Source organism: Haliaeetus albicilla, chromosome 2, assembly GCF_947461875.1.
Source record: "Haliaeetus albicilla chromosome 2, bHalAlb1.1, whole genome shotgun sequence".
Taxonomy (NCBI): Eukaryota; Metazoa; Chordata; class Aves; order Accipitriformes; family Accipitridae; genus Haliaeetus; species Haliaeetus albicilla.
Window position 1 is genome coordinate 74647225 of NC_091484.1, and position 25484 is coordinate 74672708.

The window sequence follows — 25484 nt, forward strand, 5'->3', positions numbered from 1 at the left end:
GAGCTCCTGACTAATCTCATACTCAAAAAGGAAGTGTGCAGAAGGTTGAAGCAGAGAGAGCTCTGGGAAGGGACACTAAGACATTGCCAAACACGCAGGAATGAAGCAAGCAAAGACAAAGTTCAGCTGAAGTTGAAGCTAGCAAGGGATGTGAAGGGCAACGAGAAGGGCTACTTTAAGTAAATCAGCAGTGAAAAGACGACTAAGGAAACTGTGGGCCTGTTGTTCAAGGAGGCAGGGAACTTAGTGACAAAGGACATGCAAAAGCTGAAACTACTCAATGCTGCCTTGATTTGGTCTTTACCAGTGAGGTCTGCTCTCAGGCCTCCCAGATCCCTGAGTCTAGTGTCAAAATCTGTGGAAGTGAAATATTATCCATGCATCTACGTGCTATGATCAAAGGGACAAAGTTCAGCTGGCAGCTGGTTACTAGTGGCATCCCTCATGGGTCAGTCCTGGGGCCAGTACTGTTTAACAATTTCATTAATATCCTGAGGAATGGAATACAGTTTGCAGTCAGCAAGTTCACAAATACTAAGCTGTGGGGGGAGCAGTCAATACGCTGGGTGGCAAGGCTGCTCTGCAGAGTGAGCTTGACAGACTAGAGCTATGGGCAGTAGAAACCTCATGAAGTTCAGCAAAATCAAAGGCAAAGGCAAAGTCTTGCACCTGAGTCAGCATGACCACAAATAGGACCTGAGGGCACATTGGATAATGAGCAGCTTTGCAGAAAAGGACCTGGTGTCAGGGCAGACAAATTGAGCATGAATGAGCAGAGCACCCTTGTGACAAGGAACGCTTATCACGTCTTGGGCTAGATTAACATGAGTCTATCTCATACGTCGAGGAGTCTAGCCATACATTAAAGGAAGTGATTTCTGAGACTGAATCTGGAGTACTGTGTCCAGCTTTGGGCTCTCCAGGGCAAGAAAGACAGTTTACATACTGGCACAGGTCCAACCAGGGCTCGAAGGGTGTGCAGTAAGACAATTATATAGTTAAATTGTTAGGCTGGATGGGATTTGTTGAGTTTGAAGAAGAGCAGGCTAATGGGGTGACACAGCAGGAATCTTATTGCTGTCTTCAGCTGCCCACTGTAAGGGCTTAGAGAAGAAGGCTGTTCTTGCAAGCACACCATGAAAGGATGATGTAAGTTGCTACACGAGACATTTCAATCAGATATTTGGGAGAAAAAAAACCCACAATGTGGTTGGAATGAGCTGCTCAGAGAGGTTGTTGAATCTCCATCCTCAGACAAACTCAGAACTTGACTGGATGAAGTCCTGAGCAACCTAATCTAAATTAGTCCTGCTAATTTAGTCCATGGAGCTGGGCCGCATGATCTCCAGAGGTCCCTTCCAATCTAAACTACTCTACACCTCTAATAAATTAGAACAAGACAACTGAAAACTATTCAGAAATACTAAATGACAGAGATTGGCTTTGAAAGCTCTGAGACTGGGCATGAGTGAATCTGTTCACTGCTGCAAGTAAGACTATTTTGTTTTCAAGATTAACATTCTGTATTTGAGATGCAAATTCTGACTTGGTTTCTTCCTCATTTCTTGTCCACCTAGCCAGCTGGTTTTGATATGAATTTAAAATTGACCACAGCAGTGATTCATCTGGCCTATTACCCTGTCTTAAAGAATGACCCACGACAGAAGCTTACAAGGGAGTTTAGAATCAAGGCAGTGATGCTTCCCAGATTGAATTCTTCCAGAAGACTTATAGCTCAGGGACTTCACGAACAAGACATAGTATTTTTGTGTTAAAAATAACCCTTAATGTGTTTTCATCTAGGATTTTGTCCAGAAGTCTTCCGAACACAACTAAGTTTTTTGCATCCACAACCTCCTATGGGAATATGCCTACATGTAGTGTGAAAAACTACTACCTTCTTTTTTATTCTGCCATCTGACAACTTCATTTGGTGCCTTTAACTCTCATCGTAGGAGAAAAAAAAAAGAACAACAGTATTTATTCTCTTTTTGGCTCTGTGCCACAGACTTCAACCATGTTCCTGCTCTGTATTTTTTTCATGAGAGTTCTACTCTATTTCGTTTCTTATTATGTGGAATACAAGATATACATCTCTATCTTTCTTAATTCTGTCTTCTTTTGAGATGTCAAGGGCAAAACTACATATAGTCCTGAAGAAAAATACAGGCCACACAATGAAATAACTATGTATTCTACTTCTTTTCTTTATTTCTTACCCATAATGTCCTCTTTTCTATTTCCTTCTCTGACCATGATTGCACACTGGAGTGGTGTTTTCATAAGATTGTCTATTTTAAATCCAACATCGTCTTCCCAACAAGTGAAAGCTATTTCAGAGCCCATAACTGTGTATGTAAAGCTAGGTCTGGTTTTCCTTGAGCATCACTTTACATTCTTGGGATTTCATCTGTTATTTATCACCATATCACTCAACACCTTGTGACCCACTTTGGAGCCTTCTCAAATTAGTTTCATCTGATCCAGAGTACAACTAAAACAATATAGAGAGGCATGCTTGGTTTCAGCTGCCTATGCAATTGCCTCTAAACAAAATTTAAATACATACTAAATTGAGAACAATCAAATAGTTCTAAAATGAGCTTTGCATTTAGGTCTTACTTTAAGGTCTATGACTATCTTTCTCTTTGCAAATATGCAAAGGGTGATTCAACTACAGTAACGCTTAAGCAGGTAGGATGCCAACCACTCCAGAGAACTTCAGCGATATCAAATAGCATTTAATTTGCATGTTTGTCCCTTGAGTGTAAAAGAACAACTGAGCTTTACTTACGTTACCACAATAACGACAAGATCCAAACAGTTCCATGGATCTCGAAGAAAGGTAAATTCATTCCAGACAAATCCTCTTGCTAATATTTTTATCAATATTTCACCGGTATATATGCCAGTAAAAAGATATCTGAGAAGGAAAACATATATTAAAGTTATAGAAATAAAAATATTAATGAGATTGAGACATTCAGGCACATTTCTACCTGTTCTATGATTTAGTCACTGGATGGAGATGAAGGTAGAAAATGTGAAGTAAAATAGGACAGGTTACATTACTTGCAGAAACATCACAGGTATAAGAAGATGTTTTCCTGAATTTTAGTAAGATTTCCATGCAAATCTAAAATCACAAGTGTTCACATAAGCATACCATACTATTTCTGGATGAAGGAAAGCTCCCATTTCCTTATGAATAATTTTTAAGACAGTGTTTATGTTCTAAAGCAGGCTGGAAAATATCAAAGCCTCTAACATTTTGGCAGAACAATAACAGCAAAGACTTATTTTAGCCTGTAAAGTTTGCACATTTTATACATTTATTCTGACAAATACTCTGTAACTGAAAGAAATTCTACATAAAATTAAGCTATCATTATCACCATGCTCACCCCAAAATAAGAGGAATTAAAATTATAGAACCTCCGAGGCCCCAGGCACATTTTCAAGATTTAATTCCAGAACATTAACTCAAGTTACATTGGATACAGCGCACAATTACAAAAGGTAACAAGACATCATAAATAAATGGCTTCCTAATGTGAACAGTTGAACTAGGGGTGTCCCCAGGAAACAGCAAAAAAGAATGGAATGAGTATTTATCCCTTTATACTTTTTGCTTGAGTTGGCCATAACAGACATTCAGCTTATTGCCTTGGAATGAGAGATATTAAGTTAGAATCCTGCTGCACAGTCTCTCTAAAAGGCTTAATCCTTAAAAGGAAAAATGGGGCAACCTTCTATGTTACACCAGATGGCAAAATTAGCCAACGTAGAAAAAACGGTATGTGGTGTAAGCCTCTAAGAAGAGGCACTGAAGCTCCACAGAAGACTGTGTGATATAATAATAATAATAATAATCCTAAAATCTTTCTTAGAGGTCTGAGAATTTTCAAGCCCCAGAATTAGATCACCACGTTATTTAAATTTTTCAGCCCAGCATGTTAGTAACCTTAGAAAAAGAGTGAAGAAATGGCAACAGAGATACTTACTCAGTCCAGCTGAGTTCTTCTGGAAGCTTATTTACAGCCATGGAAACACAATTGAGTACCACAGTACATGTAATAAAGCCAACAAATAATGTAAATAATTGGTTAAGGAAAAAGTGCTATATTATAAAAAACAAAGTTCAGAAAAGTTGCTGATTTACACACAAAACCCACACAGATATTCAAATAATTACTTTGGTTTTGAATATGCTCAGGACTTTTCGTGTGTTTTCCAAAGAAACTGATGTCAGATCAAGCTTCTGCTCAGCTGGGTAAACTTCACGATTTAAAAATAACAATGAATTATCTGCATGTTGGGATAGTTTTGGAAGTTAGGACATTAGTGGGACATAATATGTTTAACAGAAGAGATGAGGAACACAAAGAAATGAAAAAAAAAAATCTGAGTCCTCTGCTGTCTCTACTGTTATTTGAAACTTTAGAAACCTCAATTTCTTCCTAGCAGGAGCATGGAAGAAAAAGAAATGGGCCATAACCTCATAATAACTAGGGGTTTTAAGCCTAGAAAAAACAGATACAAAAGCTTAATTATCAATAACCAGTGTTCTTTGAAACTGGGAGTCCTTGTATACATTCTTACAAGAGACACCTATGCTCTGCCACAAGTTCAGAAAGCTTTCTCATTTTATGGGGCAAGCGATGAAAATACCTTAAGAAAAAACATCCTTTCATGAAAGTTCATTTGTCACCTAATAAACGTGGTTTTTCTTTTTTAAAAACAAACATTGGCCTTAAATTTAGGGTTTATTTGAAACTGAACAGCAAATTTAGTAATTTCTAATAGCATGAATACACATTCAAAGTCAGCCATAAGTTCCCATAAAAGGACCTATTTCTACAAATTAATAATTTCAAATGAAAACATGTTTGGCAGAAAGAGCAGGAACAACTCAGCCTACAGTTTTGCACCTGTGATCCTTCACATTTTTACATTCTTCAAACCACGTTTACATTTTTGAAAAAATATAAAAAATGGGTGCTCTTCAGAACTTTGTGAACTTGAGTGTGAAATACATTTCTTCGGATGTCAAACTCTTTCAGCAAAGCATTGCTGTAAATCACATCCTTCATGTTTTAATAACTAGGGAGTCACTTATTTGGTTTTTGTTTGGTTTGGTTTTTTTTAATTTAAGTTTGTCACCGCAGTAGAGATTTAGAAACAGTTCTGGAAAAGGGCAAAAATATCATACAGCAGCCTCTAAATGTTGTTTCATAACAACATCTGCAAATCTGACTTTAAATATGAGCTTTTTTGACATTTTTACTTGTACCAACACCATGTAAATATCTTAGCTGTAGTAAAACAAGATTCAATATAACTTTTAAAAAATCTCTATCACAGACACATAAGCTTACATTTACATTAATATGAATAGAGGAAAAGAATGGCAGAAAATGGTACAGTATATTTTAAAATTGAAATAAGGGAAACCAATAAAAGGATATGAATGGGTCAGAATTTTAATTGCTGCTTTTCTGACTGGATTAAAAGGACCAAATATACCCAAGGCAGGTGTGGCAGTAAACCGGAAAATAGTCCTCCTTTTATTTATCACCATAAAGGTCTATAAAAAAAAAGATTCATAGTATATGAAATATTTTAATGAAACAAAATTTTCCCCCAAAATTCAATGTTTAGGTTTTCATATCTGCATCTAGACCTATATCTAATTTCAATTACGAGTAAAGCTTTCCCGTATTCTTACTTGGAGCTGTGAGCTGATGATACTACTTTCGAAAGAAAGACAGCAACTATATAAAATTTCATTATTGCCTGTGAAGAAGAAGTATTAATGGGAATGCATTTGAAGAGCAAGTGATCATATTCACTTGGTCAAAATAATTAAAGGATACTATTCTAGGACTGCAACAGTGGTGGTAATCATGCTCAAAAGTACCTTACCCTTGGATAGTTTTATAGGCTACAACGATAATTTTGAAATATCTCTAAATTATCAAGTAACACTGTAAACTCCCTCTAAGCTATCTTAAGGTCCATGCAGCTCAGTACTTTTGCCACATGATGTAAAAATGGAATATCTTAAATAAAAAATACAGTTCACTAACTTTTATGTAAATTTCTTCAACTAAATCAGCCTTAGTTTCTCTTCATCAAGAATATCACTTTGATTACTTACAGAAAAAAAATCTCTGGAAGAACAAAGCTTTCTGCATGTTCTCTGATTAAATTATTATATTCCAGTGACTTGCTGGTATACATAAAAGAGAGCAACATGGGACTGGATGGAACCTTCTGCTCTTCAGGTCAAGTCCCCCTCAATAGTAAGCAATCATACAATAGACATTTCATTTAGAAGGGATTCCTAGAGCATCTACTTTACGCACTCCTATAGGCAACAACACAAAACACTTTGCAATAGCATGAAGTATATGCAATATAAATATGGTACAATAAACAAAGCTGATGAGACATAAAATAACAGAAAATTAATTTACTGTAATGAAAATATATGGGTTTGCTACACAGAGTACTGGAAATATCTCAAATATGTCTCCCCTAATTTGTATAATATTTGTAATTCAGCAAAAGCATCTGCAGTAAGTCAGCAATTCCAGTGTGGTCTACTGTTTGACAGGCACTGTTTATAGGACAGTGAGTTCAGCCCCACAGACGTCATAGAAACTGCTCTGGAAAACAAAGCATCAGTTATCCCAGAATATACTTCCTATGAAAGTGTAGCTATCAAGTATATCATGTTTTCATAATTAATTCTGATTGCTGACTGGAACTTAAAATACCTTTTCATTACATAATATGGAGCATACCTTAGCACTCCTACCCCCCAAAATGCTAGTAATGTTCGAAGATTTGTCTACAGAACAGTCAAAAACCAGCATCTCCTGAATAGAGCTTTTACTATCTTAAGAGTTCAGCAGACAAAATTAAATAAAAAAATGCTTTCGAAAGTTTTAACCTTGTGATCACTGTAGTATGGATCAAAATCTTCCAGGGGTTCCCCAATGAGCTCCGCAGGAAGATCCCCATACAGAGATGGCAGTTTTTTGCAGGTTTTCAGATCAAGCTGAGGAATAGGTTTATCTTCTTCAACTCCTTCGTCCTTATTCTTCCAGTTAAATTTGGCTTGCTGAGGGGGTTTTTTAGCAATTCTTTCTTCGATTGCTGCCAAGGACTCAGGGGTGAAACGTCGAAAGCTGTTAGTTTCTGATGGCCAAAACAAGGGATCCATTTTTCCTCCTATATGTTTGTTTCCAGTGCTAGAAGAAAATTAAAAGAGAAAACTAGTGACAATTAGAAAATAACAGAAATAATACACAACTTAAAACTAATACCCATTACATAAATTATTTCTTTCTTCTGTGAAATGCCATATGAAAAGAGAAGAGAAGAGAAGAGAAGAGAAGAGAGGAGAGGAGAGGAGAGGAGAGGAGAGGAGAGGACAAGACTATTTCAGTTGGAAGGGACCTACAACGATCATCTAGTCCAACTGCCTGACCAATTCAGGGCTGACCAAGTTAAAGCACGTTATTAAGGGCACTGTCCAAGTGCCTCTGGAACACTGACAGGCTTGGGGCATCGACCACCTCTCTAGGAACCCTGTTCCAGCGTCTGACCACCCTCTTGGTAAAGAAATGCTTCCTCCTGTCCAGTGTAAACCTCCCTGGATGCAGCTTGGAACCACTCCCACGCGTCCTATCACTGGATCCCAGGAAGAAGCGATCAGCACCTCCCTCTCCACTTCCCCTCCTCAAGAAGCTGTAGAGAGCGATGAGGTCGCCCCTCAGCCTCCTTTTCTCCAAACAGGAGAAGCCCAAAGTCCCTAGCGCTCCTCACAGGACATGCCTTCCAGCCCTGTCACCAGCTTGGTTGCCCTCCTCTGGATGCATTCAAGGATTTTCACATCCTTCTTAAATTGTGGGCCCAGAACTGCACACAGTACTCCAGGTGAGGCCACACCAATACACAATACAGCTGCATAATCACCTCTTTCGACTGGCTGGTTATATTGTGTTTGATGCACCCCAGGATATAAACTAAAACCAACTAGAAGCAAATTCATTTAGAAGAAAGGGTAATGTAAAACAAAACCAACGAAGACCAGTAATTGATTCTGGATCCACCCTGTATAATTCAGGTTGCAGAAGAGATACTTTTTTCCTTTGCCATTCCAGCTAAGAAGTGACAAAATCACATCCCTATCAGAACTCTGACAATCACCTAATTGTTTTTCTCTGTAGCAGCTTATAGTATCCGCAGCCTTGCACATTAGTTACTGTACCTCTGTATTTCTTGCAAACAGAAGTTAGTTCCATATCTACTGTGCCTGCTTACACGGGATCACAAAATGGTCTAATTGGAAAGGACCCTGAGGCTCATCAGATCCATCCCCTCCTCAAAGTAAGGCCAGCACTAAATTTGGCTCAAGGCTTTGTCCAGTTCAGTTTTGAGTACATTCAAGATGTTTATGGCTTGGAGTAAAAACAACACAAGAAATGGCAGGTTTTACCTTACCAGTCTTGAGCTTTGCTCTCCTCTGATTCTGCTGATTTGTTACTCATGTTTGCTCTTCCTATTCTTTAGACTCTTAACTCTTTCCCTCGTGCCATCTAGTATGGCTGAAAAGCTCTGCTCGTGAGGCTTTTTTTCTCATTTTGCTGAGTAGCAAACTGAGAATGTGGCCACAACTAAGGCTTTACCATATGTGGTTTGATGAAAGAATATTTGCATTGATGTTAAATAACAAACCGTATTACAAACTTTTATAAATCTAGGCCAAAACCAAGATGCAGTGCCTGAGAAACATCTGAGTTTCAAATATACCTCCAGATTTCCTAAAGTTTTTATAAGACATCTGTTGAAATCCATTTACCTTGACATTACTTATCACAAGCCTACAAAAGGCATGATGCATCACACTATGAAGTGTAGCATGCTGCTTGGTATTATTTCACTAACTTTGCTGACAATGAGTCCTGCATACTTTCACATCAAGACTTGGTAATTGAGAATCATTTAGTACACAGTTCTCAAAAAATTACAGTAACACCAGTGATAGAACTGGGATAGCTGCTATGCTTAATTCTTCTTGTGATCACCCCTGTTCTATGTGCCTAGAAAAGCCAGGGACCTGCACTTCCTCAAAACAAACTTCACTACGAGGTGATTTGACCACTGATCAACCCTCATGAAGCTCCATACCCACTGACTGTTATGCAGAACTTAAAGACACCATAAAGGACTACTACAAAGCAAATAATCAAGTAAATCTGGTATTGCCCTCCTCACAACTGCATGTCAATAGCAAGATTTGTCTCTCCTATAATTTTGCAGGTGCCTCAATGCTTTGTGGCTCCGCACCAGAGTGTCTGCTGTTTATGGAGATCTTGGTTATGTCTATTTGTCTTTTTCACATATCAGAGGAAACAAATTTAATTATTATTAACTACTCGGATTCTGACCGGAGTCATTGACTTGTTTATTCATGCTGACAGGTATGGGTCAATTCTGCCTCCCATACCAGCCTGGGAAAAGGTAAATATGATGAAGCAACTTCACCTTCTCACATATTCACAAATACTGCAAAATTCTTCTGGGGATTAGCAAAGTACCTTCAAGAATTTATTTTCAATTATTCTGCTTGATCTTAAATCACTGACAAAGGGAAAGGGTGGCAAGGTAATGAGAAGCATTGAAATGACTTAAGGCAAATCACTGTAACTATTCCCTTACTAATGACTTCCTGCCCAGATTTACCACATCACTTGTAGATAACAGCAATTTACATGACTGCAGTTCTCATCCACAAAAGATGAAGAAAATTTTGACCCATTACAGGATGACTTGTCCTTTGTGACTCATGTAAAAACCAATTGCTGCCATCTAATAAACACTTTTGGTCACCAATGAGTCTTTAAAACACTCTGCATTTTTGATTGTCCGAGGTCCAGCTGTGCTACTTCAGTTTTGTGAGCTCACATGTGGACAATGCTAGAGAATCAATACTCTTTTGTAATTATAGCTCTCTTCTTTAAATGCATAGATATATTTCTTTTAAAAGAATATGCAACTGCCTGGAGCCAGAATGATTGTGCAATGATTTTGTTTTGGTTTAGGGGATTTGGTTTCTTTTTTTTTGTCCTCTGGGACTTTACGAGCAAGTTCAGATCTGATCAGGGACCACAACTCAGAGATCAAAATTTACCATGGTAACAAATCAGAAGTATATAAACAAAGAACTGTTACTTTGCAAAACCAGACGCACTTCCAATCCAAAGCACAAAAGATAAAGGGAAAATCAACATGCTCCTTATTTTTTTTTCAATTTTTTAATAATTCTAAGGAGATTAATTTTACCTTCAAAGCATTCCTTAAAACTGACAACAGAAAGACTGAGCTTTTAGGTAACTACATTGACTGTAATAAATGAATCAAAGAAAATGGTTTTAGTAAATACAAACATTGCTTTAGTATTAAGGATTTGGGAGCTGAATTTTCAAAAAAAATGAAGGCTGAATCTGTCAAAAGCACTGATCAAGAGCAAAAAAACCCTACACATCCCCTTCAGCAGCAGTGACTAGAAGTCATAATTGGACAAACAGTCACGGACAACATGAGAGGATTTCTTCAGAAGACCTGTACCAGCAAGGTACTTGTGCTCATGTGGAACAACAGACTTTCTGGGCTTTCATCAACTGCCAAGTATTTACAGATTGTGACTTAGGTTAGGAAAAAGGAAGCTAAGAAGATGCGACTGAAAAAATCCTTGTGATACACATGACTAAAAAATTTTGAAAAGACAGAGTGAGTACTCGAAATTCCTGAAGCTCAGCTAACTCAGCCACCTCATTATATGCTGCTGAACTACCTGGATTTTTAAGTCAAGACACTAAGATAAAGTGTTACCCTTAGAAATAATTTCAGTCTTTGCACTGGACAGAAAAGTCTCTCTAGTAAACAATTCTGGGACGGAAGCTACAAAACAAGTGTTCTCAGAAGTAAGCTAAAGTACTACTGAATAGGATTTCTTCCAGAACCTGGGAGGACAAACTTGGGTGTGTAAATACAAGTTAGTGTGGGGAAATCCTAGCAAAACACTATCTAAAGCATGCTGCTGAAGGCAAATACAAGGCTAGAGTCCAGATCTGTTAATTTCCAGTATGGGATATGTAAGAAATTTCCATTTAAATTAAATTAAGAATTGCAAATCCTATGACAGGCTTTGATATCTCTGGTCCTATAGTAGAAAGCAGTCCATCAGTAACAGATACAAATGCACTGGTGGGACCTTCAGTTACAAAAGGACCACTCTCTGCAGGATCAGGGATACAAAAATATGTCTTCAAATTCACCTTCCTTTTTTTTTTTAATTAAAGTTGAAATTACTTTTTTTCTCATCTTGAGATGAACTGAAATCAGTGTACACAGCTAGCCACAGTTTCAGGTTATTCTAACCGGCTTAAGGCTGACTTTGGGTACTGTGAAAATGACACAATCTTTTTATGTCAAAACCTAAGGAATTCCAGATATACTGATGAAATTTACTGAACAAATGATCTGCAAAGGTATTAGAAAGGGATGAACAACAAGTCATTAAATGAAATGGACACATGGGCACTACTACAGTACAATTATCTATAAAAATTTCTTAAGATAAAAGCTGTCTTTAGGACAATTTTCTCTAGAATAGCAAAATACTGCCAAAAAATGAGTCTATTATTACAACGCTTCACAGACACAAATTAGAAAATGCTCACTGGGGTAAAGACTAATCACTAGAGATGATAACCAACAGATTTAGACTTTTAGAATGAAAAACAAAATACAAATTCAAGCCCTATAGGCAACTCCTTAATTTGGTTCCATTTATGTGAATTCCAGAACTCCTTTCAGCTCCCTAAAAGCATGCAGAATTCCTTTTATATGCAGCAAGGTAACAGCAATCAAAGTATTGACCATAAGATAGTCAATGGCTCATAAGAGAGCAATTTAAACTAACTGAACTGCTCAGTAAACACTATCAAGGTCAGTAAGGGCATTTTTTGAGGAGTTTTCCAAGTATAAAAAAACTAGTAGCAACATAAATAGAAAAATGTCCTTATTTGTGTTTCAATTTAGTTCTAGCATGTATTATAACCAATTCTGAGTCCCAAATTATTTGTCTCTGCTCCCTTGTCAATAGTCACCCACTGAATATTTCCCGTGAGCACCTGGATCTGAAAATATAAAGGGTAAACTATCTGTTTAGTTTGTTTTTAGTATGCATTTAGTAGATTCTTCACATGGGAATAAAGAGTAAAAATGTGTCCCTGTGGTAGGATTTTGTTTGAAAGCACAATATCAAATAACTATCTGCTTAACATAGGTCAAGAAGTATCTTAAAATGAATAAATAAAAAAAAAAAGAATGAAACGTAGCAATACTTACCATGAGATTCACCACCATAGGACTGGAATTATTAAAATCTATGCTCTAGACAGAGCCCCGTTCCTTTTTCAGTACTTATCCACAGTTATTTCCAAAAAGCTTGTTTTGACCAATCTGTGTATTTGTCAAAACTCATTTTAAGTGGGCATTTGCAAAATCAAATTTTAATAAATCTTGTACACAGTTCAGACAATGATAATATCAAAACATCCAGAACCAGATATTTCCAAGTAGTTCATGAAGGAGTATTTAACCACACTTAAGTGCATACATCCCATTCAATTTTGGTTCAGGAAACAAAACAGCCTTTTCAACTATAGCAACAAAATCAGTAGCTTTTTTAGTACCTTAAAAATATACAAATTTATATTAACACATAGGCCACACATACAGAAACACAAAGATGTTATGGCTGGATACAGTCTGTAGATACTTTTTTTTTTTGAGGTCCTGCATGTGAAGAAGGCATCCTAAACTCCCATTACAGTCAGTGGATATCTAGTGGTATGAATAGTCAATCAAGGCTGTAGAGATATCCAAATGATCAAAGGGAGACAGCTACTTTAAAATCATCTAAAACTGCAGTGACAACATTAACTATATCTCCACTGACTGTAATGGGAGATGAAACACCTAGATTACAAACATCTGCATTTAGACACCTAAATATAGGTATCAATCTTGCATTGAATCATTCCATAGCTACCAAAACTTTCCTTGCTGTTAAACAGAGACCTCTGACACTCTGGAGTCAGCTTTCTATATGACCCACAAGTGCGGAACTGGGTGTCAGTAAAACCAACGGTCTGCATTAGCTATTTCAGATTTCAAACTTTACATTCAAAGAGTTCACCATATACAACAGGAGACACTGATCTGAAAATTCTGAATATTATAAGCATCTCCAAGTTCATCATCACCATGGATGCACTAGATATGCATACTGTAATGAATGCGCATTATTAAAAATAATAACATTGCACAAAAAAGGTGATTAAAAAAGGAATCAAACATTGTTTTATATGTAGCTCAAATATTTTTCTATCAGATGAACCACTGTTCATGTGCTCATCTGGAACAAGAAAAAATGAGAAAACAGCTCACAGCAACAACTTATGAAATAGGCTAGGAATTCTCTCTTTTCTGTGTGTACAATACCTTGCAAAAAGCTACTGCTATCACTTACTCAGTTTCAATAAAGAGAAAATACTTCTGCTCTCTGATCACCATTTTATTCTATTTAACTACCAATAATTATCGACAGATTTAACAGATTTTAGTCCTTTGTAAAATCAAACTTGAACATTTCATTGGACTACTGCTGTTTCTAAAATACATGGCCATTTCTTCTACCTAGCACTTTGTCCCCCACTCTCTGCTTCCCACTCACACCCCGCCCCCCAAAAAACCTTTGTGTTTAGGTAAATATCTACCAGTGGGTTTTGGGGGTTTTGGTTTTGGTTTTTTTTTAAAAGATGTATTATACAAAGGTGTTCACAATATCAATATAATACAATATCTATTCACTCATTACCTCCAAAATCAGAAATGTATGCAACAGGTTAGACTGTGCATTACTTAAACATTGTGAAAAAAATCACTCACCAGCATTTTTGTGAGAAAAACATTCCAGATTTGTGTAGGTAAAGAAATTCCACTATGTCAAGATAAATATAACTCAGATGAGATCGTACTAAAGCCAATTTGAGGACTACTGTGCATAAGCCAATATAACAAAACAAGACAAAAAGTAGTCAGTAATTAATATGAGAAATATATTGATGTTTAGTAAAATGCTGTACTGCCACATGTAAACTATAGGAAGAGCAACATGTTTACAATATAGTAGTTCTACTTTAATGGCACAGTTTCTTATGCACATGCTACCTGTACCTAAAATAAAACCACATCTAAGACTTAAAAATGTGTGCACATATTATTTATATATATACACACTTGCATACATACATCCCTGAATATCTTGATCAAACTTACATAGATTTAAATTAAGTAGCAATTGAGATTTCTCATAGTATACAAATACTTAGCAAAAACAAAGTACTTACTTACAACATCCCCTTCACAATAGAAACCTTCACACTGCTTTCTTAAACTAATTTCTGCTAGCTTGTATCTTCAGAGAGACAGAAAGTCTTCATTTTCTCACCTTCACCATTCAGTTCAAAAGAACTTCCTATCTACCTAGCTAGCTCCTATGCAGAAAGTTTTCTTTTGTATTGAGATGCCTGGGGGAGGGATGGAAGGAGGAGCTTGGTTGCTTTTCTGACAGCAATAAATGAAACTTTGTGATCTCACTAGGAACACTGTAAAAAAGGAAAAAGTGCATGGGTGATACTTTTGAAGAATAATCACCTAAATATTAATAAATTATTTTATTTCTGCTGAAATCATAGTTACATTTATTAAAAGCAAAGGGGGGTTTTTGTTCAATCAGAAATGTATGTGTAAAACCATAAGAAAGCAAAAGCTGTCCTGTTTCACATTTCATTCTGAGGTTTTAACCAGCTGAACTTTCCAGCATACATTAAATATTGGCATAAAATTTGCCCTTCATTAAAAGCTTTTGGTGAAATTAGAGTTACAAATTACTGGTTTTCATTCCTTAATTTCTATATTTTATTATTCCCAGGCTATGATATATGTTAATTATACCTTATAAAGACAAAATCTCAAAGTCAAATATACTATCTCTTTCATACAAGATCAGAGCCCAAAATACGTTCAATATCACATTATGCTGTAACTTCCCTTAAAACATACAAAACTTGTTTGAGCAAAATAAAAACATTTATCCTCATATCTGAAATCGCTTATATTTATTTAAATAACAGATATGTAGAAAGCATGCTAGCAACAGGTATTGGATAGTAGCAGGTATACATTAAAGGTAAGCTTTATTGCTAAGTACAGTTATTTACTTCTCTTATAGTTACATCAACAGAACCCATTACTGTCCAAAAATTATTTTACTCTAGATACTAAATCTTTCCTGTTGTCTTTCCTGATGATAAGAGCGTTACCATGGGTTTTGCTGGAAGAATTCTACTGAAGGAACTACGCTGTCCTTAAAAGCCAGGCAGCCCTAATGCATGCAAATAGAAAAACAGCTGTGATCAAATGGTTTGCTTGATAGGTATCATCAGCAAAGGAATCAACTAAAGATGGTCTGAACGAAAAAAACACTAAGTGTTCTGTGATGCAAGAAACAATAAGCCATTTTAAGTTCCAGTGCAAGTTATTTTTCCAGAAAGCAAGAGTATGTTCTCGAGGCAAGTTCAATTAAGAGAGCAGAATTTTAAAGATCAGTAAAGCATCATTCTATAATGGCACTTCATCTGCTATGGTCAAAAGCAGCCACATTTATAATGCTGTACCAGCTGGTATCACTAAATACAAAAAAGATCCTTACCTGAAAGTATTTTTTCTGCTGTATCTTCATCAATCCATCACTGTGAAAAATGGGGCACTGGGAGTGAAGACAGAAAAGAGTGAAAGGAGTTGCACTCCTCTGTTCTTTTTGCAAGCTGTAATATCTGTAATCAGAAAAGAGAAAGGCATGGAAAACAACAAGATTTTTATCTGTAGCTGTTAAAAGAAAGCCTTAGGACTTGCAGCTAAGAGCAAAACAATTAGACAAGTAACTTTTCTTTGTTACTATGTAAAATTTACTTTCTCCCATTGGGAAGGCAGTTTCTTAAAAGGCGGGGAGGGGGCAGAATACTGGCTTCATAGCAAGAACATTCTTTTCTTCCCGGTTTCATTTGTTATTCCTCAGTATAATGAAAAAAAGAAAAAAAAAGCTGATGTTTAACAGCAAAAAGACAATATTTGTTACAGAAATTACTAACTCCGTTAATTTAGTCACCGTGTTCTTGACATGGATCTGTCTCTTCCATTAATTGCAAAGTATAGCACTCTTCTTTTTCTTTTTATTGCCAGAGCACAAGAGAAATATTTTTTCTTGGTAGCATTAGTCCACCACCATTAGTCTAATGACTAAGAGTGTGCAGATGTCCAGAGCTTAAAAAACAGATTTTTGCATAATTAAATGTATCTTGTGACTGCCATAACTCTAAACACTAGATGCTGCTTTAAATTACTGATCAGATAAATTCAGTCATTAAAGATATCAAGGCATTTGATAGTTCATGCACATTGCATGACCCTCTTATCCTCAAATTCTACCCATCCGCCTCGTCTGTTAGCTTCTATCTACTGAGAAATACTCTTGTGGTCTAATCCTAGAAATCTGTCTCTCCTGTATTCAGTGGGATAATAGACATGCAACATGTGCATCTGTCTTAGAGGGAGAAGGGTTCATACAAGGTTTCTCTTCCTATTTTTCCCCATTTATACGAATGACACTGCTATTTAAGTTCCCAACAAATTCCGCATGATTTCCTTCCTTTTCCTATCTGATTGGGACCTTCCCTCAATAGCTCACTGACCAGGGACCCCCTACTACACATAGAGAAGTCTGAAACTCAGATCATTGAAAACCTAATCCTTCTCACTACATCCCCCTTTAAGATACATCTGTATCTTTAAGATACTATGTCTGTAATTGGCTAAAATCACAAGATGCTGTATTGGGTTTGCATGGCAAGATTTTAGTAGCAGGGGGCTATAGGGGTGGCTTCTGTGAGAAGCTGCTAGAAGCTTCCCCATGTCCGACAGAGCCAAGGCCAGCTGGCTCCAAGACGGACCCGCTGCTGGCCAAGGCTGAGCCCATCAGCGATGGTGGTAGTGCTTCTGTCATAACATATTTAAGAAGGGGAAAAAAAAGCCTGGGCAGCAGCACCTGCAACCAGAGAGAGGAGTGAGATGTGAGAGAACCAACCCTGCAGACCCCCAGGTCAGTGCAGAAGGAGGGGAGGAGGTGCTCCAGGCGCCGGAGCTGAGATTCCCCTGCAGCCCGTGGGGAAGACCGTGGTGAGGCAGGCTGTCCCCCTGCAGCCCAGGGAGGTCCACGGGGGAGCAGATCTCCACCTGCAGCCCGGGGAGAGAGGACCCCATGCTGGAGCAGGGGAAGAGGAGGAAGGAATGGCAGAGACAATGTGTGATGAACTGATTGTAACCCCCATTCCCCATCCCCCTGTGCTGCTGGAGGGGGTAGGTAGCAAATTCTGGAGTAAAGCTGTGCCCAGGAAGAAGGGATGGGTGGGGGGAAGGTGTTTTAAGGTTTGGTTTTATTTCTCATTACCTTACTCTGGTTTGATTGGCAATAAATTAATTTTCCCAAGTCGAGTCTGTTTTGCCCATGACAGTAATTGGTTGAGTGATCTCTCCCTGTCCTTATCTCGACCCACAAGCCCTTTGTTACACTTTCTTTCCCCTGTCCAGCTGAGGGGGGAGTAATAGAGCGGCTGCATGGTGCTTAGTTGCTGGCTGGAGTTAAAACACAACAGATGGACACAAAACACCAGATGGTACAAGAGGGAATGGAACTTAAATTTCAAACAAGTAAGTCAGTATCGTCACCTGATGTACCTGTAAATCTAAATCTGAAATTTGTATACTGACCTATTCAATAGCCTCTCTATTTATTATTCACACAACACTCATGCACAGAAAGTTTGAATAAAAGTGTTTTACAGAGAGAAAACAAGCACATTTATCAAAAGTTCAATGCAAAAATCAACATTACTTTACTTACATGCTAAAAACATCTAGCAACTTCAACCATAATAGTTGGAAGGAAAATTACTCTAGCCTGAGAAAGACATTTCATCTTTTCAAGAAATGGATCCTGCAAAACAAAGTCATACAATGTATAACTAGATCATGTCATCCATTGATGAAGAACTCTATTGAATTTGATATAAAGTATCTTTTGACTGTTTTAACTTAGGTTAAGATTCTCTCAGAGACAAATCACGACTGTTACTTATGGAGCTTATTGCACCTTATGGTTATGGTTCACTGCCCATTAGCTGACATCGACCACAAGTAATTCTGAGAAAAATACAGTGATGTCAATGATCCTCGACTAGAAGCAGCAACACAAACCACTGTTTCACACAGAAAACTCCACAAAACACAGAAAATTCAGCTGTGCACATAACAGCAAATAGGTATGAACACAGACATCAAAATACTCTCCTGAAGGCAAAATCTCAATCTCTGGAGAGCAGGGAATGGAAATCATGTCAGATGGAGCACAGGTATGGTATATTTTTAGTTTCCTTAAAGATAGCAACACCACAGGAATAGAGGATGTCTCTTCTGGGCATAATAAAAATAAACACAAATCATAATCATAGCAAAAAGCTGATACTAACAGAAATCAGCTGTTATTTTTGCCCCCCTACGACATGCAATCAAAAAAGTCTTCCAAGCAACTTTAGAGTTAAAAATAAACAGTTCCTCCTCATTAATGCAACTTCCTGAAATTTGGTAAACCTGCTTAAGTGATATCATGACAGACAGAATTTCTCAATAGAAATCCTAGTTTTTCTATGTTAAGAATCTTATTTTCTCTTAAGCCCTCAAAGCTGCACACTGCCCTGGAGCAAAGCGCTATATACAAATTTTCAGAGTGCAAACCACATGGTTTCCTTGCCCCTGCTCGAAACAGAATTATCACTGATCATTGCCTGGGAAAGTTGTTCTGGTTTTTGTGCAGTGGCTCTTCAGCTGACCTTTTGCAGGACAGCCACAAGACAGCAACATGGAACACACAGATATAATTGCACAAATATAGTCCCCCGATGACTGCATTTTTCAAGGCACTGATGCCAAATAAAACAAAAAACTAAGTACACTTTCTATTCTGTGTGTAGATCTTTAGAGCCTTTTGGGGAAACAAGCTTGTGTGTTTAAAAGGAAGACAAGCTAATCAAAACCATCTTGGTTATGTCTTTCAGGTAAATATCTTTGAAAAATGTGGTACAGGATAAAACAGCAAATTCAGCGATGGTTTCCATTGTACTCAATCATTCAAATAAGAAGCGGAGACCTGACTTGATCACAGCATAAGAACTTACAGATGAATGAGTCCTTTAATAGTGGATGGCTCTTCAATCCAACAAACAAAAGCTGAAAGTTGAAACTAGTCAAATGTGGACCAAAAAAGGGCACACATAACAGAATGGACAATTAAGTACCGAAACAACTTGTGAACACTTGTGGCTTTCTCAAATACTCAAAATCATTAGTGCTTGATTAGAGTAGGCCTTCATTTTCTAATGCCCACCTAGCTCTATATACATATGTATACAGTTTGAGAACTGATAGATTTTCATATTACAGTATTTCTTTATAATATATATTTGGAGCAGTATAACAGTTATTAACCCTGATGCTTACAGCACAAATGATATTTCTTACAAGTTTATGTAATGGAGGCAGTTCATTGCTCAGCAATAAAATTTCATACTCTTTGATAATTCAAATGTTTGCATCGGATACACTTGCAATGAAAATTATTTGCATAGATTTCTGTTTACTACAGCTGCAACTTCAGAGAATTTGCAATCCTCCCTCCTGTCTAAACTAAATTCGCAGACAGGGAGAGAGGCATGCCCACAATTTGGGAAATACTCTAACCTCTGACATTAAAAGCCATCTCTAAATAATGCACACACATTTAGTACGATAAAAAAATCAAATGCATCCTTCATGGGCTGGATTAATTCAGCTGCTGGCCAGAAGCTTCAGGATTCTCCTTATTTTCAAGACCTAGATGAGATTCCAGGAATGCCTCTTATAAAATATCATATCCCCGGAACAGGAACAATATGAGACAGCAGGCAAAAAGAAAAGTAGTGGGGAAATACATCTTCTTTGTTACACTTGGAATGCAGAATTACTACATATTACATACACAGTAAAACCAAAACCAATACACACACACACAGAGAAACATATTATACAAAATATATAAAGGCATGAGTCTGTCACAGAAAAAATTAGGGGCTCTGGCTAGTAAGTATCTCTGAGATAAACTAAAGGTGTGCCCCAATCCCTCTTAGAAAAGAATCAATAGTGTATAGTACATGATGTATTTATCAAGATAATAATTTATATGATTGCCATTTCCCTTTTTTCATGCTGCACGATGAAATAAGAAGTCACACGGACATGAAATACGGTATTTGGTAAATAGCTAATTGGTTTTACAGAATAACAGGAAATGGCTTTTATGGTAAGTACACATTAAACGCATTGTTACACAAAGTAGCTTTCTGCCTAATGACCTAATGTACACTGAATAAGTCTGAAAATTAGCTCAGTGCCTGAAGTTCAAGTTATTCCATCTGTTTCTCCTTAGTATTCTGAAAAACAGTATTTTTGAAGTATTTCGTATTTCTCAAAACATGCTAAGAGCATGCAAAATATTGCTACTACAATCTCTGAGAGATTTCCAGTATTTCTGATGCCATCTTGCTAACATAGTTTATTCTTGAAGTCTCACCTTTTCTTGCATGGCTCCAAACACAGCCATGAAGTGACAAATGCAAGCGCACTAGCAAAGATTGAGCTATTTTGTTTCAAACCTACTCCTTATTGTAGCTCCCTGTAAGATTAAAGTCTAAACTTCAACATGTCAAGAATGCAACTGCTAAAAATTATGTAATACCAAACAGCTTTACAAATTAAAAACAAACCATATACGCTAGTGAACTAGAACACAGTATTTAGCAGCTAGATGAATGTGAGAAAGCAAATTTAAAACAAAGTTAATGCTGAAATAATAATTTATCTCCTTTCTCCAAAGCCTCCTGGATTTCACCTCTGTCCATCCCTCCTCCCTAGCTAGCTGGGGTATCTGATTTATCAAAATGGCTTGAAAATTTAGCTTCTTTCTTTGTTTCCAGTTGCCATCACACTGGTTCCATATCTCCTACTTACAATAACTGGCAGTCATTAAAAATGTATACATAGTCACTGTTTTGTCACCACATCTGCAGAGCCCTTTGCTCATACGTGACCCAGATGCAACAGAGGCTCAGACACATCAACTGCCTTAGTGACTCAAGGAACTCACTCTCACCCCTCTGTGCCAGTGGATAAACTAATGCCTCATCCAGCAGTCAAAAATAGAGCAATTGTAAACTCATTTGCAGTATTTTTCATTAGATTTCTACAAATATTCCCTCACTGTAAACAGCGCAAGAAAAATAACGCAGAAAGTGTGGGGATCTGCCTGACTATCATCTAAAATCCCAATTTATTCCAGATGATATTCTGCAATTTTTCAGGGCTTAATCCAGCAGCACAAGGCAGTTGCAGACACACCACTTCCAGAGGACCACAGCAAAGACTGTCCTTACTGTAGATTGTTCTGTGAATGTATTTTTGTGGCTTTTACAGCAGACTTTGAACATGAAGGAGTCTAAAACAGTGGATTGTATTACTTGAATGTCTTGCTTACACAGACACGTAGAATATGATATCTCAGGAAAATTTAGTCACACAATAAAATTAAATAGGGTTTAAGATCACGAAGTTTCACATCCCATAAAATACAGACTAAATGCAGTAATTTCAAACAGCTATATCTGAGTCATGCCCATAAATTATATATAGGCTACAATACTTTTGCTTTCAAACTATGTAGAATCTACCAAGTCCTTTGGGGATTTCTTTCAGTGATTAGCTGGTCTTAAAATGCATGTCTTCTTCATATCCTGAACTTATGTAGCTCTTATCCCAACTACAGAACCTATTACAGCTTTTCCTGGAGGATTAAAGAGGCCTTTGTTTATGAAAAATATTTTCTACTTGTAGTTGTATAATTATATTCTTAAAAAACAGGGTTGGAAGTGATGTCCTAAAGCCAACTAGCTCACACTTTAGCCCAAACCAGCATCAACTCTACTGATGTAATTCCTGGAGATATTTGTCTAGCCTCTTATTACAACAGATGGTGATTCCAAAACCTTTATATTTAATTTATTCTAGTGCTTCGCTATTCTCACTGCCAAAAAAAGGTTTTTCTTGTGCTTCATCTGAATTTCCTGAACAGCAATCTCAGCCTGTTACTTCCTGTTTCACTCATCATGGACATGAAGATGAGTTTATTCCACATTTCTTCTTAGTGCTATCATGTTTCCTTTTGTCTTCTCTTCTGTAGACAAAATCTTCCTGAACTTTACATCATAATTCATACTTCTCAGGCTCCAACTCATGCTTACAGCATATTTCTAAATCCTTTTAACATTTTCTTTGAATGCTGCGACTGCCAAACCTCACACAGAGGGAATGCAGCAGCAGACAGAAGAAGCTGGGAAATTCTACAGCATTCTTGAACCTACTACTATTAAGGAAATATCATCTTTATACTCTTACTTATTACCATTATTCACCCAACACTTACATTCTAGGCATTTCCATCCTTACTTCTCTCATCTCAACATCCCGACTTCACTCCTGAGACCTGTTTAGTTCTCCATCACTTCCTTTTTGGCTCAACAGCTGTTTACTCACTCTAGTGTTCTCAGAACTTCACAATTTAGCCAAAGATGATCAGATTTTCATGGAAATTGAAAAATAATCCCTAGACTCATGTATACATCATGTTCCTTCTCTTCCAAAACCAAAAGCAAACAGCTAACGTTATAAACTAGATCATCTTGCCACTTTCCCAAAACGACACAAACATGATGAAAGGCTGAAAGCATGACAAAGAAAATCTTACCTATAATATTTTTTGCATAATACTGTCTTTAGTTCAGGCTTGATAAACATACACACAGAAAACAGAAAATTATCACTAATACTCATATTTTTAGCAGCCCTCAGTAAATGTATATTGGACTAGGCGATCTCCAGAGATCCCTTCCAACCACAATGATTCTGTGATACAAAGGGATCATTGTATTTTTTTTTCTCCTTAAAGTAATGAATTGTTGATCTAAAAGGTTGAAGAAACACTGTATTATATACATTAACTGCAGCAACTATCCACAAGAAGTTCTTTGATGCACAAAAAAAGAGGAAAAACAATTTTTAAATTGCATAACAATGTAAAAGCAAAGGTTCTCTGTCCATAAACAAATTCAATTTTAAATCAAATGTACAAAAGATGATGACTGCCCTTGAAGACACAATATTAACTTCACTAAATGAATAATCAATTTGTGATTATGGATGAAATGATGATCAGGGCTTATGAATGAAATTATTATTTCATTTTATCAAAGAGGAACACAAAAATAATATAAGAATTTCAGTATCTTTAAGAGAAAACAAGAAATGACTTTAAAGTATGTGTGAAAATAACTGTGTTATGAAGTCATCAACCTCTTAATGGACTAATGCATACTGAAATGTAGTAAGGCACTTTGCTCAGTATTTACTTACAGAGAAAACTTGACACTGTCTCATTCTTCTCCAGCCCAGAATCCAATAAAATTACGTACTTTATGCATGACAGCATCTGAAACACTTTGACAATTATCATTAGCCTGAAGCCAGTACACAACTAAACTCTGAACAAAAAAAGCCTTAATTTTACCTTTGAAAAAAAATGAAATTTATTAAACAATAAATGCATTTCACATTTGTCTTAGGAGATGACTTAAATCATATGCTTCTCACTGCCGTAACAAGATAAAATCATTCAAATACTGCAGTTAAGGACGGACTTTGGTCAAGGCAGATCTCATTTAAAAATCATACCCTCCACTTGCAATTGTGATGAGGACACTGTGCATTCAGCAATGCTAGAAAATGTGATCTGTATCAAAATAAGCAAAGTTTAAATTAGCAGAAGTAAATGGCCATTATGTCTTCTATTTATTTTTACAGCCAGCATTGAAGAAGAATGTGAATACCTGATCTTCATCTCCTTATCCCTTTACACGTTTTTTTCTCTCACAGTAGGGTTGGGGTTTTTTTCCACTAATTAACTATTAGCACCTTCACTGTTCTACCACAGTGAATTAACCAGTATAACAAAAAGGTGTGCCAAGAAGACAGTCCTGTACACAACTTCATACAGATCCTTACCTAGAACATGGTAACTGCTGCAGCTGAACAGTTTTTGCATTAAGGGTTAAAGTGCTGAAGAGATATTTGGGATGGGGGTGGGGGAGGGGAGCATCTCTGGAAGACAGTATTAAATTTCATACCATTGTACAATCATTTTCAGGAATCCTTTTTCATTAGACAAAATAATACCATCTTCCCTGGTTCTCTGGGGAAGGTAGTTGAGCCTTTGCGGATTACCTCAGTGGGGCACACTCAACAAGGTGCGAGACGCCATCGCACTTTTAAGCATTTGTCCCCCACCACAGACCCTTAAAAAGAAGATGGTGGACCCGGGGACTGAAAGGGCGTGTGTAAGGCCCTCCAGCACCTCACCTCAGGGCTGGCACCCAGCACCAGCCTTGTCTGAACGCCTCAGCCCTGCGCTGAGCCCTCCAGAGGGGCCAAGTGACCTCACCCCACAGGCCTGCCCGCCCTCCCGGGGGAAAACACGGCAAGAAGGGACGAAGACACCCCGTGGTGTGGGAAAGTGGCAAGATGATCTAGTTTATAACGTTAGCTGTTTGCTTTTGGTTTTGGAAGAGAAGGAACATGATGTATACATGAGTCTAGGGATTATTTTTCAATTTCCATGAAAATCTGATCATCTTTGGCTAAATTGTGAAGTTCTGAGAACACTAGAGTGAGTAAACAGCTGTTGAGCCAAAAAGGAAGTGATGGAGAACTAAACAGGTCTCAGGAGTGAAGTCGGGATGTTGAGATGAGAGAAGTAAGGATGGAAATGCCTAGAATGTAAGTGTTGGGTGAATAATGGTAATAAGTAAGAGTATAAAGATGATATTTCCTTAATAGTAGTAGGTTCAATACGAGCACGGAGATAACCCCAGCACTTTCCGGGTAAAGGCTGTGGAGACCCGCCCTGAGGAGAACATGGCGGTGTCATGGCGGCTGCCAGGGGCAAGGCCAGACCGCTAGCCCCGCCCCCTCCTCCGGCCCCGCCCCCTCCGGCCGTTCCCCTAGCAACGCTTCGGGCGGTCACCGCCCCCGCCTCCACCTCGCTGCGCGGGCTAGGAGCGGAGAAGGGGCGGGATTTCCGGGCCGGC

The 25484-nt window shown here is 37.5% G+C and overlaps 1 protein-coding gene across 2 annotated transcripts in view; it reads right to left on the bottom strand.

Annotated features, from left to right (window-relative positions):
* The window catches only part of LOC104315643 (sodium channel protein type 5 subunit alpha-like), a 57679-nt gene extending 42944 nt beyond the window's left edge, over window positions 1–14735 (bottom strand). The window contains exons 1-5 of one of the 2 annotated variants that reach the window (XM_069778266.1): window positions 14497–14735; window positions 6959–7259; window positions 5469–5587; window positions 4005–4094; window positions 2795–2923 (exon numbers count right to left, since the gene is read on the bottom strand). In XM_069778266.1, coding sequence (XP_069634367.1) covers window positions 2795–2923; window positions 4005–4094; window positions 5469–5587; window positions 6959–7259; window positions 14497–14501 — 644 coding nt within the window. In that variant the 5' untranslated portion in view covers window positions 14502–14735. Of the gene's footprint in view, window positions 1–2794; window positions 2924–4004; window positions 4095–5468; window positions 5588–6958; window positions 7260–14496 lie in introns of those variants that run through there. The other variant, XM_069778265.1, reaches the window with a different exon arrangement.
* Window positions 14736–25484: the final 10749 nt, after the last annotated feature.